The sequence below is a fragment of the Sapajus apella genome, unplaced genomic scaffold, assembly GCF_009761245.1.
Source record: "Sapajus apella isolate SASKATOON/1434 unplaced genomic scaffold, GSC_monkey_1.0 scaffold6, whole genome shotgun sequence".
Taxonomy (NCBI): domain Eukaryota; kingdom Metazoa; phylum Chordata; class Mammalia; order Primates; family Cebidae; genus Sapajus; species Sapajus apella.
The window spans coordinates 13802394-13817123 of record NW_022436946.1 but is presented as its reverse complement, the minus strand read 5'-3'; the positions used below and the strand labels follow the sequence as shown (position 1 = coordinate 13817123).

Below are 14730 nucleotides of genomic sequence, written 5' to 3'. Positions count from 1 at the left end.
AGCTGGCAGAGTTCGTACCCTACTTAACTTTTCGCAGAGTGTGTTACCCATACAGCTGGACCCAAAGCGCACCCGCCTTGCCAAATTCACCTGACACAAAGTCACGATTTATTTTTTGGTCACTTCATTTGTTCAGCTAATATTAAAATACCTGTGAGATGAACAGAAGCCAAGCACTATCCCCGAGGGTTTTGCAGCTTTGCAGTGGCTAGGATTCGTTCATTCGTTCGTTCACTAAATACACCTACGTATCCAGGCTACCGCATATGGGCCTGACACTCTTCTGACTTAGCCGAGGATGGACATCTACTTAGTAGGCAAGCTTCAAGTGACATGCCACAGCGAAGCTCGCTGTTTCCTGAAAGCTTTGGGCTGCGACTCTCAGCAGGTGATAACCCAATTTTCATTTCTGAGTTGACGTTATTGGCTTCATACCAAATAGCTTCCTCTTCTGAATTTCAGCAAGAAGTGCACCGGAGTGACATAACAATTTAAGATGTGTGCCTGCTACTGACATAATTTTAAAACGTAAGTTTGGAACGAATTTGTCTATGGCCAACATCATTTACTCATTCAACCAATAATGGGTATCTACTACGCGGCAGACACCATTCTAAGTACGGAAAATGGCTTAATGAGCAGGGCAGGTCCTTGTCCTCCTTGAGCTTACATGCCAGTGGGGCATCTCTCTCCATTCTAACCCTAACTTGCTTTTCTCTACAGCACTTATCACCGTGTATATTTAATTTTGCTTCCCCTATCTCCAGACTAAATTGTAGACTCCAGAACAGGAATTTGTTTTGATCCATGCTGTATCTTTCCCCAGTGCTTTAAACGAGTGCCTGGTATACAATACGCATTCAATCTATTTGTTGAATAAAATAACTAGATGTGGGATAACAGAAAAAGAATTATTTCAGACTAAGCAACTAGCAAAACAATTGATAGCAAATATAGTGGTATGCCCAGCAGTCTGTGCTGGATAAGGCTGAAAATAACTGCAGAAGAAGGGTGATGGGTCAGAACCCCTACATGGACTAAGTTACGATTTTCTCAAGTTCTTTGTCCTTCCCTTTGCCCTTGTGAATAAACCACTTTATAACCTCCTCCCTTTCCCAGTCTCTTATCAAACAGCAAATAGGGCCAGAATGAAAACATCCCTCCAGAATGAGAAGGGAAACACTACTGTTTAAGCTGTACTATTAACATAGTTTAATATTCCAAATGATTTAGGTAGCAGGGGGGACCCAGGTCAAATACTACATCCATGAATGCTTTGCTGACAACTTCTAAATTCTTCAGATATTTCCTCCATTGTGTACTAAAGCATTACATTGTGACAAAAAAAACTTTTATGTGATTGAACATTTTTCATTGCTTTTTTTCATTGCTTATTTTTGCATGAAATCAGATTTTCCTGAACTCTTAGAATGATATAGGGTCCAGGAACACTTTTCAGACACCACAAAGCTAGCTATTCTGTTTCTGAGTAGTGTTCAAAAATATGGTGACTTGCTTTCTGAGGTTTTCCTGTGTTCCCTTCCCCCAGTTTGATACAGGCAGAAAACTTGCTATTCACAAGCTGCATGTTACACTTTTTAAAGTATCTATTTGTAAAGTATTAGCTCATTATATTGAATTAGCTCATTATATTAAGCTACTAAGTCTATGTACCTATGATTTTTTACCTACTGGCTCTGAGTTGTCCTTTAAATATGTAACATGTTAAAATGAGGAGATGGGAGGACAAGGAGGTATCAAATACCAGTCTCCTGATCCTATGTGATTTGAATATGTCTATTCTCTGGGAAGGCCCTTTAAGGATTTGAACACAGCTATCAAGAACCTACCACAGCCTGGCACGGTGGCTCACGCCTGTAATCCCAGCACTTTAGGAAGCCAAGGCGAGCTGATCACCTGAGGTCAGGAGTTCAAGACCAGCCTGGCCAACACGGCAAAAACTCGTTTCTACAAAAATACAAAAATTAACTGGGCATGACAGTGTGTGCCTGTAATCCCAGCTACTGTGGAAGCTGAGGCGGGAGACTCGCTTCAACCCGGAAGGCAGAGGTTGCAGTGAGCTAAGATTGCGCCATTGCACTCCAGCCTGGACGACAGAACAAGGCTCCATCACACACACACACACACACACACACACACACACCCATCTCAGTAATCATTTTCCTATAGTAAACTTACCTTTTCCAACTATTCACATGACACTATTTCATACCTAGAGCTCCTAGATTCTTTTTAAAATATATTAAACATTTTCTCTTTAAACATGGTACTCTGAAACACGCGGGGGTGACCTGAACAATGAAGGAAAGATTAACAATATAACTTTCCTGATCACTGCAAGGTGAACTCTTATTCAGCACATCAAGACAGCCCAGATTGTATTTGTTTCTAGCAGCAGCAGCCATAAAATTAAATCAAGCCTCTATAAACATGCAATTATTATTCTTTCATTTATACACTCAAGGACCATTTATTACATAACTACAGTATGTGTACCATGCACAATATTAAACGCTAAAATTTTATTCTGGCAGAGACACATGAAGTGGAATGAACTGCTAAAGGTATGTGCAGCATTCAATGGCCTCAGAACAAAAAAAGGAATTGGAAATTTTTTGCTATGGTGAAAGACTAGATAGGTAAGTGAACAAGGAGTAGCATAAGGCAAGGCAGCAAAAAACAGCTCATAGGGAGTTCTATAGTTCATCATGACTAAGGTTCAAGCAACAGGAAGACATCAATTTGGTTTTAAAATAATTTTGCACTGGAAAAACGTCCCAGAGATGGCAATATAAAGATGAAATTTATGGGTCAAGTCCAAACTAGACCAATGCAACAATTGGGGACAGTGATGAGCATCTATTATTTGGGTGGAGGGTGTGGTGGTGGAGAGGGAAAGACAGAACATACTTTATAGGGATGTCCAATTAGCTAAACAGATAAAGGAAAGAACATCAGTTTGCAGTAGGATGGGGTACAGATGATGAATTCTGTTTGCAGTGTTGAAGTTCCAGCAGAACTATCCAGGGAAGAGTTGGAGGGAAAAAGTGGAGTTCAAGAGAGAAGTTTAAGAGGTCAATTTCATAGTCACCAGCATCTGGATAAAAATATTTGAAAACCTCTCATTCACAAAGTACTTCCACGATTCTTGTTCCTTCCCCATACCAATGCTATGTACTACTATTTACTAATTTTTGCTACCCCCTCTCACTTTATAAACGTAGCCATAAAGACAACAGCTGTGAAATGCTGGATTTGAAGTGCTAGAACATGTTTAACTCCAAAATATGAGTGCACCGTGAAAACTCTCTATATCTATTCCAGTTACTTTCAGGCCCTCATGTGAAATCTGTATTGCCTTTCTACTTCCTTTTAAACAATAGGTTTTTAGTTATCTTTTACCTTTTGGAATATTCAAATGGCAAAATGGCAAGGGAACTTTGTATAATAGTAAGCTTGGAAATTTTGAATAAAAACTGGCATTTCAAATAATGTGAGGAAAGTTTGACATTGAAAATGATTAGTACTGAGAGGTTTAGTTTTATCTCACATTTTTCTCCTAAACCGTATCCTATTATACATTATAATACTTTATGCCAGAAACTCTATTAGCTCAGGAAAAGATCCATTTTTGTCTAAAGTCCCTCTTATGTAAGGAAGTCATTTTCCTACTGAGTTGGCATTATCAGGGGATTTTGAGGTATTAGAATGGATTTTCTCAAATGGATATTTAACCCTTCAGGCACTTGTCACACCTTAAAAACTTTTTCGAAATTTTATTAATCACACATTTCCAACTAATCTTTTATGACTTAGGATTAACACTATGATATTGTGTAGTTCTGTTGTGCAGTGATGATCCTAAACATTACTTAGCCAGGCGGGACTTAGATTTTCAACCCACTACGGTATTTTAACTTACTTCTGCTGTCCTTTTCCTTAATGATGACTGAGACTATGAAATGGCTTCTGTCAACAGTACATTCAAGATAGGTTGTGGCTGTTATATACATGAAATTTATTACTGGGCAGTGTTATTTGAGAACTACTTTTGAACCTTCTCCATAACTACTTTGTTGTATCAATAATCACCTCTAGTTCTCAACTTATTCAGTAAGATAGTGCAGGACTAAGATTTGTCTAGGATACCAGAAAATTATGTTTAAAACACATGTCAACATACCATGTGTCTAAAATTTTGAGGCTTCCCAGTGTTTAGGAGAGGCGAGTTTAAATAGATGAACTCTGAATGAAAGACAGAGAATTGGATCCTTAAAAGTACCGAAGAGTTACTAAAAGAATCCTGATTTGCAATATTAGTACCCCATTATTTGGAGCCTAGCTCATTCAAAAAATAGGGCCTATGAATATATAAACCAAGAAAATATTATTTTCATATATTATATATAATGCAAGAATGAAAAGGACAGTCTACCACCGTACCACCCTGAACACGCCTGATCTCGTCTGATCTCGGAAGCTAAGCAGGGTCGGGCCTGGTTTGTACTTGGATGGGAGACCGCCTGGGGATACCGGGTGCTGTAGGCTTATTTAAAAAAAAATGAATAAAAAGGACAAAGCCTTATCTTGTTGATGGTCCAGTGCCTAGCTCATACTTACCAAAATAGTGAAACAAAATACAGAATTTTAAACCTACAAGTTACAGTTGCTTTAAGAATATACATCCTAATCCAATTACTCTGCTAGATATTCCTAATACCTGGAGCACTATCATATTCAGACACGACTGTTTTAAGGCCTATTATTACTGTTACACACACTGCATTATGTCCTCAGCCACCAGAAAAAAAATGTCACAAGAAACACTCATTTGAAAACCTGTTCCTATTCTAGGAAGAATAGGAACCTACTTAATAGACTTACTCTAGTAATATAAACATCTAAATGAAAACGTTAAGGACAAGTATCTCAAGATGTGGACGCAGAAATAGTTATGCTTCCCAGAAATGGTTTCATTTGATTACCTTATTTCTTTTTGATACAGCTACTATTGGCCAATTCAAGCTCTGAATCTCTTTCCTTTTAGTGACAGACTATTTTAGCCAAATACTTATTTTCTAGCGTTGCCCAAGTTGAGAATACAGGATAAAATCAAGATATAATATTGTCCTGAGAGGACCGGACAGCTAAATCTGTAACATGAAAAGCCATATGCCATTTCTTACCAATTATCTGATCTCCCCACACCTCAACTAGAGCTTTGTAACTAAAGCTAACATTCCAGAATGTTACATAATTCAGTTGTTAACTGAACCCCATCTTTTGTAAAGGACAAATATTCTTGTTTATAAATATGAAGATCATCTTAAGGTTATATCAAGGGGAAAAAGTATACTTTGAAATCTAGAAAGGACTCTAAAAACTGTGTTTTAGTTTTCCAGTAAGTCATGAATGAAATTGTTACTTCTTTCCTTCTAAATAAGCCATCCATTTTTCACTCCAAGTTCTACCAAAGACTTTCATGACTTCTATATCCCATTTTCCAATTCACAGTACAAATTAAAATTAAGTTCTAGAAGATAGTCATTTTTCCCAGCTGACAAATCCCCTTAACTGCAGTATATGAACTCTACTCAGAAATCCGATTCGTCAGTTGTATGTTGAGGTGGTATTACTCCACAAGTCTATTTTTTCAAGCCATTTTAATAATAGTATGCTGACATCAGTTAATCACTGTTTTTTTGTTTTTGAGACAGAGCCTCACTCTGTCACCCAGCCTGGAGTGCAGTGGCCTGATCTCCGCTCATTGCAACCTCCACCTCCTGGGTTCAAGCAATTCTGGTGCCTCCACCTCCCAAGTAACTGGGATTACGGGAGCGCACCACCATACCCTGCTAAGTTTTCTATTTTTAGCAGAGGCGGGGTTTTGCCATGTTGGCCAAGCTGGTCTCACAACTCCCGACCTTAGGTGATCATCTCAGCCTCCCAAAGTGCTGGGATTACAGGCATAAGCCACCACACCCAAATACATTTGACAGTGATATTCAACTTCTTCCAAAAAAAATTCTGGAGTGGGAAAATCCTTTGGCAAAGTAAAAAATAAAAAATAAATTAATCCTGCCGGCTGGATGTGAGAAGCACACTAAATTAAAAATTAAAAAATTATGGCCAGGGTGGTGGCTCACGCCTGTAATCCCAGCACTTTGGGACACCCAGGCAGGCGAATCACCTGAGGTTGGGAGGTCAAGACTAGCCGGGCCAACACAGTGAAACCGTGTCTCCACTAAATGCAAAAATTAGCTAGGTGTGGTGGCACATACCTGTAATCCCAGCTACTCAGGAGGCCGAGGTGCACTTAAGATTCCTTTTCATGGCAACCTTACAAGTATCCTGAGAACTCAACAGAAAGTTTAGTTTTCCCTTCTAGTGCAAGAGACTGAAATATTTTCCACAGTGAGGGACTCAGTAAGGTAGTAAACTATTCTGGAGGGTGTGCTTTTTATTTATTGTAGCTCTTCGCAGTCCATGAAATTTGCAATCACTATGACAGTACCAAGGAGTTATCATTGCCAAATACACAGTTCATGCTGTGATTGTAAATCATTTCACACCACCTAAATGTACTGTCACTACTATCATGTACTTTTATTAAAGGGAGAGCTGATTATTAATGAATCTGGAAGCTAGCCAACCCCAAAAGATTAAGAAAAATTCAATTCAGATTCTTGTGGGAAAAGCATTAAAACCTGCTCACCCAGCCCTTTTCTATTTTCAGTATTACCTTCTGCACTTTATAAGTGTTACAAATCAGTTCACTGTGGCAAAACACCAAAAGTATCCATAAGAAAAATCTTCCTATATACCTATTATGCTAAAGACACATTATGTGGTGGAATGCTGTCCTAACAATTCCTGTTTTAATTAGTGAGATACATTTTTAAAGGCTCAAGGTGTAATTTGGTAACATAAAGAAAAGTGGCACCCTTAACTAAACGTACAAGTTTGGTTTCATTACCATCACTGACATGTTAATCATTAGTGCAAGTTTTTAAAACAAAAGTCCAGCTCATAAATCAACACAATCTCCGTGGCTCTTAATTAAATACTAGATTCCATACATTTCTGAATCCTAAGAAATTTAAAATTTATTCATTTAAACTTCATTAGAATAGTGTACTTATTTTTAGTATCAACCCCAATAAAATTTGAAACAGATTTAAGAATAGTTTCAATTATGTGAGAACTCTAAACATAATAGATATTACTTTCTAATTTTAAAGTATACTCAAGAGATTGAGTCTAGCCAAATTAATCCCAATATCAATGAAGTTTATTTCTCCCTTTGCCTTCCCTCTTCAGCAACTTTGTAAACTGAGAAGGGCCTCTGTACTTCTCCTCTTCCTGGATGTAAGTGAATTATTCCACAAGGAAACTTAAGGTACATCCCCACCAAAGGGATTCCAGTTGAAACCCAGAAAAACAAAAACAAGTTAAATGTCCCTAATAACGTAGCATACTTTTATATAAGAAATTTTTATATAAAAATTATCCAGTATAATTAAGCAACCAATGATCTTACACAATCCTTTACATGCATATATACATACACACAGTTAACTCTCTCACAATTTTTTTTTTTTTATGACAAAGTCTCACTCTGTCACCAGGCTGGAGTGCAAGGGGTGCAATCTCAGCTCACTGCAACCTCTGCTTCCCAGGTTCAAGTGTTTCTCCTGTCTCAGCCTCCTGAGTAGCTGGGATTACAGACGAACGCCATCACACCCATCCAACTTCTGCATTGTTTAGTAGAGATGGGGTTTCACCATGTTAGCCAGGATGGTCTCAATCTCTTCATCTCGTGATCCACCTGCCTCCCAAAATGCTGGGACTACAAGCATAAGCCACCATACCTGGCTCTCTCACAAAATGTTTAAGGGATAATTTGCCATTTGTGTGAGTCAAAATGTGTCAGTTTGTCTTAGCACACAAATTTCCGTGAAAATGCTTTGTTAAAGTTGACGGGATGGCACATGGTAAGAATTATATCAGATCTTACTCAAAGTGAGTAAAAGGACAATTCTTTTTGGTTATTCACTAGCTACTATGTTTTTAGAAAGAGACGTAATCACCTTATTATTGGTGATAAGGTCCCAGATTAACGTTAAGAAAAAGAGGATTAAACTAAAAATCTAGAATTCCTCTATTTCAAAATAATGGCTTACTTAGATTTACCAACTGTAAAATTTCACATTTTCCCAGGGGAAACAAGAGAAAAAAAAAAAAAATCAGTAACAAGGTTTGAGGAATTTTATAAGGCATTTATCAAGCCTTACCACACCAGTAATCTTCCTAACAGATTTGCTGATATTCTAAAATCTAGAAATAGGCCATAGAACTAAGTGGTATAGAATAAACACAGGTAAAAAAAACAAAAAACAAAAAAACAACAACAGCCGTTATTACTTGTGACATTTTATTGGCATATGACAATTTACAAGGGTCCCTGTTGCATTATACATCACACTGAGTAAGAATCGTTTAGCTGTCTACATTCAATCTTACTGGGTAATATTTTTCTCAAGTTATAATTCCCAACACTGATTTTACCTGTGACAAAAGGAACAATAGTAATTCCTGAAGTAGACTGTAATTGGAAAAACATTTTGCTTTTAATATAAAAATTCCTAGGATGCTGAAAGGTACACATACACACCTAAAGAGTCATGGCCTTCTTAAACAGCTTTCTTAATCCTTTCTGGAAATATCCTTTGGTTCATTTTTATTGCCTTCTCTAGGCAAAACAAAGTCTGTTAATGCAGGTATCAAAAAGTTATTTCCTAGCACTTGTAAGCAAATATCCTTACCAAGAGGAACCACTCAACTTTTATAATGTCGTAAAATGTGGAGTTAAACTGCTTAAAAAAATATACAGACTACTTTTTATATGCTTGGATCTGAAAAAGATAACATCCACAATGAGATTCTATTACAGAGTTCTCACAATCACCCTAGCCTAGTATTATATTCTGGTATCATACTCTTTCCTCAATTTTGTTTGACAGAATGAAAGTAACCAAAGGTTAAAGTAATGCATTTGAACTTAAAATATAACCTGCCCACAGGAATTAGCTTTATTCCCACTCCCTATTAATTTTGCAGATCTTTTACCTATTGTCTTAAGTGGATAAGCACATAGTCAGGCACACAGATTTGATGTCTAACCAAATAACTCTTATGTATTTATTTGTATACAGGAGGGTCATGAAAACTCTGAATTGGGGATTACATCCATGTTGCTTTCACACGTAAATATTACTCTGAACAGGACAATATTAGTTATGTCCTGATTAATACAATACATACTTGCTTTGGCAGGTATTTCCTCTGCTTTAACAGACAATTTCAGAAAGACATGTTAAGGAGGGAAATCACACAATACTAAGGAGCTGAGAGCCATAAACATCACATATGTCGAGGTTGCTTTTAGTTTTGTTTCCAACAGCTCAGCTCTTAACCAATGTCCCTCCCTGGCTGTAAATCCAGGTTGCTAGATGCATTGCAAATCCTCAAAAGTGTTTAAGATGAAAGAGCAATACACTTAAGATCTTCATAAGTTTACATTAACAGAATAAGCATTAGCTCCTTTTAACACACACACAACTAAATTAATAAAATGTGTCTAGTTTTATATATGCCCATAAAGCAGACTTAACATTGAAATTTACTATTTCAGATTTTCACTTCTTTAAGAGCTATCATATAGACACAAAATAAAATTCACATTTGAAAAATTATCTACCTGAAGAATAGAACCCTTAAGAAGAAAAAGAAAAAGCCATTTTATATACTGCAACTGAAACGGGAGGAAAAAAACCAAGTTAGATCAATGCGGCCAACAAGCTTCCTGCCAAAACTTTTATTGGTAACATTGGAAAAACAATTTACTTAAAATACTATTAATGAACAGTATGTTATGTTTCTCTATTTTTACTAATAGATGCACTACAAACTAATGTTCAGCTCAAATAAATATGTAAGATATAAAATCAGGTACTAATATATCAACTTATTCTGCAGAATAAACCTCCTCCATACCAACCCCAGAATTACAGGTTTTGCTCTGTTTAAGACTAAGATGTTCAGTAGGAATGGGGTTTCTATTTGCAGCATTATTACAAACCAGTTTCCTCTCGCAAATAGCTAATATCTAAGACCATGACTCAAACTATCAAATTAGAAAAAGAACACTCAATTTTGAACGCAAATAGAAAAGGCTCCTAAGAATGTTTATAGGCCACCGCTTACTCTCAGTAAAAATAACATTTTCTCAAACTTTTCAATCTAATTTTTAATAGCTTGTACTTTTTAGTTATTGGCAAAGCTTTTTTTATACGCTCTTAAGCATTTGCTTAAGTTCTACACTAGCTTAGTTTACCAAAGTATCAACTTTTTGTCTGTGGTGTACTTCAAAAATTAGTCACCCTACAAGGTAGTGTGTTCAAATTAAACAGATGTATACAGTTAAAATAATTAGTGTAGTCTCTATAAACAATTTCTGTTCCAGGATTTATATGCAGAGCTAACGTTTACTTCAGAATAAAACATTAACAAACAGGGAAGGAAGAGAATCAGAACTTTCACAGAGCTGTACTTGACCATATCTTATAGACAAAGCAGAATTACAATGCATGTAACAAAAACGTTAAAAGATTTTTTTTTTAAAGTTGATAGTTACAAATATGGTACGTAACAATTTTCTACTTTATTTCAGTACAATTTTCAACATACAGTCTACTATTTCTCGAGATATTTGAAGACTTAAAACAAATTTCTACAGACTAGTTGCAAACAGTAAAATTTAAGTAAAATGCTTACATTCTTATTTGAAAACAAAATTTCAGGTAAAAAATGGTGGGTGCAAGTTCTGCTCTCTGTTGCAATCTTACTTCATATTTATTATTCCTAAAAGAGAAAAATTAAAGATTAACAGAAAATGTGGAGCATAAAAAGGAACCATATTAGTAACTGTTCCAAAAAATGAATTAATTAACTAATTCACCCACCAAACCTATACCAAAAAAATCTGTCAGAATCACAAGTTGAAATCTTATACCTTTTCTTCCTTGCGTCTGTCCTTCTTTTCTTCATTATTTTCCATGGTCTCTTCTTCATCTTCAACAATCCCATCCCCTTGGTATTTGTCATGAGTCCATTTAGGACTGCTACCTGATTTTTTGAAGTTAAAGCGCCCTCTGCCACGTTGAAAAGTACCACGACCTCTTCCTCTTTTGGCCCAATAATCCACACCATCATCTCTGTCGTCATGCTACAGAAAGGTTAAAAACAACAGTCAATGAAATGTGTTTCTTGTAAAGATGATGATCATTTCTCCAATCATAAATCATAGTATTAATCTTCTGAAGACTGGGTGTGTGAGGTTGGTAATATTCTAAAACACATTAAAACAAAACCAGTAAAACTGAATTTTTCAACAAAAATAGATTCCATCATCAAGAGAATAACTACATCTTACTACTTAGCAACCCAAGCACTGAGGGTCACCCAGACAATCATTTGGAGAATCTCAACTGCTAAATTACCATTGTCGGAATTCTGAGTTTTGTTTTTTTTTTTCTATTATTATGTCAGTCTAAATCCACTTGTTATCTCATTGCATGTGGCCATATGCAATAAGATAAGACAACCAGCTTTTCCCAACAAAATTACCTTAGTCATAAAAATGCAGAAAGTCACAAAAATATCATTACAACAACATTCACTAAATAAAACCGGTATTATTTTATACTTTATATATAAAGGTAGACTTTAAATCCTCTGAGATTTAAATCTAGATCAATGTATAGTACATATCAATGTTCTGGGCTAGAGAATTTCAGTGGTAAATCATGACATGATCCCTAGAGTTAACACCTCACTCAGCTCTTCTTCATCCATCTGAAGTGTTATCACATTCCAGCTTTAATTATTCATTAATTGTATTCAAATACAGATGTTCCCCAAATTGTGAATTGTTCTATTAAGCAAAACAATCTGCAAAACTGTAAAGTACTTGACTTTGTAGATGAGTAGAGATGGGTATTATGCATACAAAAGGTCAAAAAGGAGTCCTATGTATCATTTAATTAACTGCTAATAATTTTTTGGCTTTGTCACCCACAAAAAATGAAAAATAAAGCACACTGATGACCCTTTATGAGCAAAGGGGGTATAATGCTAACAAAATGTTGTATAATCTATGGAGTACTAGTAGTGAGCAACCATCCAAAGCTGCTAAAACTTTTTTTACATAGTATGTGACATGAGTATTTTTTTTTAAAACATAGAACGTGCCTTTGGACATACTCAACTGATTAATCTCCTTCATAGCTTGAAAAGTTCAATTATATGGGTAACAGACTATATGAAAGAGAACTTACCAACTGCTAATAATCTATATTCACCAAACCAATGAAAGCTTACTAGGTAGAGGTGTACATGACTCTGTAATGAATGAATTTTGGAACTATCAAAAGTGTAAATTTAAAGACAGGAGCGTTTATTACAAACCCAAAACAAACTACACCAGTCTGCCACTAAAAATAATTCCCACTCAACTACATAATTTCATGCTTCCTTATTGCATTAACATACCCAACTTTAAAGTTTGTGTTTTTTAATGATATTTATGTAATACTCCATGGATTCTAGGTTTTGGAGAAGCATGAGTTTAAATCTTATCAGAAACTGTAACGACTTTGGGCAACCTCTCTAGAATTTACATCCTTATTTTAATAATGTGTTCCTTGAGGGAACACAAATCAGTACAGAGTGCCTGGCCCAGTGTCTGACAAGCAAGCACTCAATAAACGGTGGCAAAAAATGTTTTTATAGTGTCTAATATGGGTCTGGCACTGTTCTGAACACTTTACATGTATTTTTTCATCTAAACCTCACAACCACCCTCTAAAATACTGTTACTATCCCAATTTTAGAAATAAAAAAACTGAGGCACAGAGAAATTAAGTAACTTGCCCAAGGTCACTAAGCTAGCCCTTTCTTCTACCCCTTGCGACCATCGCCCATAAAACACATTTCCCAGATACCTTGGTGGCAGTATATGATTACCACACCAGGTAGCTAAGAGTTAGCAGAAATAGAAAAGCCAATGGCAAAGCTACACACTAGGGTTAAACTAGCCATTGCTTTTAATATACAATTATCTGAAACTTGGTAAAGACAACAGCAGCTAAACAAATTGTGTCTTTCATAGGGTATCCTGGCAGCTACTTGAGATTTTATGCTAAACATACTCTTCATACTCAAATTTTTATATCAAAGATTTTAATATTATTAAAATTTTTAAATTTTAATTATCTCAGATTACAAATAGCCAGAAGTGGGATATTTATACACAGCTAGGAACACGTTTACAAATAAGTCTATATTACAACCAAGAACTTCTGAATCATCTATTCTCCATTGATCGATCAAGTTTCAAAGGGTTAATTATCAAAACTCCAATCCTGAACCTCCTCCTTCCCAAACAGGGATTTTCTCTGTCTTTGAAGACAACAACTCAACACTGAGAACCTGCCTACTTCAGTACTTTCCCACTTGCTACAACTCTTCACACTCACCCCTCCATAGAATTTTGGGTTCTAACTAAAACTATCTTTCCTGGAATTTTTATTATTGAAAACGTTACCATGCCTTTGCATAAAACAAAGCTTAGAGATAGGAAATTTCAGAAAAGAATGCAACAAAGATTACTATAACTCAGTATTAGACAACAAATATACAAGCCTTTCAGAACCCTGACTCTGGAGCCCAATGAACTGATTTAAGTCCTGACCCCATTGCTACTAGCCACATAACTCTGGTTAAGCTACTCAATCTTTGTACCTCAGTTTTTTCCATCCACAGAAATGGAATAACAGCCCCAACTCAAAAGGCTTTTATAAGTATTAATACACACAGTACACTCAGAACAGCACCTAGCATAGTACCTAATGCTAAATAAATGTCAGCCATTATTACTAAGTATTAATGTTTCATCCATATGAGCAAACTCTTACACTGGTCAATTGTTCTGAAAGAACCTAAGGGAATGAATGTCTAGTTTTAGACTTCTTTTCTTTCGAATCGTATTTTTCTTTCTTTTCCCTCAACATTAGCTGTCTGAAAGTTTCCTTTACATATAAGATACAAAATCTTTTAAATTCAACTATCCATGTGAAAACCAAAGTTGCCATTTTAATGGCTCATAAGCAGATCAAAATAATTTGCTTTGGGAATTGATTTATAAGGGAAAAAGTGTGTTAATTTTACTTGAAATTCTAGTGAACATCATCAGTCTGTGGTAAATCAATTTGTATGTTTTATACAGAGACCAAGATTTTTAAATATAACCCACAAAAACAACATATAAAAATATTACTCCTCCTTATAAATGGCTAAATTCTTAAAATAAGACACTCTTTTTAATGAAACTACTGCCTAATTAAAAGCCAACCCAAAATGAGTTATAGTAGTTAAGGGATAGCAGACTCTTAAGAGAATGCCATAGAAAAATGGCCTAAACTTTGTATTATTAAATTGTTAAAAGTGGTAAACAATTACTATCTACTTGTTCACCTCTCATTCCCTCCTAACTCTTTGACCTATCATACTTGGTCTACTTCTTCGACATTTTTACTCTCTCACTTTTCACCCCACTTTTTAAATGTTGGTCTTTTTATCTCTTCTGTG

At 35.8% G+C, this 14730-nt stretch overlaps 1 protein-coding gene and 1 pseudogene across 8 annotated transcripts in view; one reads left to right on the top strand and one right to left on the bottom strand.

Moving 5' to 3' along the window:
- Nucleotides 1-4450: 4450 nt before the first annotated feature.
- LOC116549846 lies at nucleotides 4451-4569 on the top strand (annotated as a pseudogene).
- Nucleotides 4570-8434: 3865 nt separating this feature from the next.
- The window catches only part of BCLAF1 (BCL2 associated transcription factor 1), a 32096-nt gene continuing 25800 nt past the window's right edge, over nucleotides 8435-14730 (bottom strand). For 6 of the 8 annotated variants that reach the window (XR_004267770.1, XM_032274695.1, XM_032274697.1 and 3 more), the window contains 2 exons: nucleotides 11096-11308; nucleotides 8435-10944 (listed from right to left, as the gene is read on the bottom strand). Coding sequence is in view for 6 of the 8 variants with exons in the window: in XM_032274695.1 (XP_032130586.1) it covers nucleotides 10939-10944; nucleotides 11096-11308 (219 nt within the window). In the remaining 2 variants the exon portion in view is untranslated. The remainder of the gene's footprint in view (nucleotides 10945-11095; nucleotides 11309-14730) is intronic. The other 2 variants (XR_004267771.1, XM_032274696.1) reach the window with 2 other exon arrangements.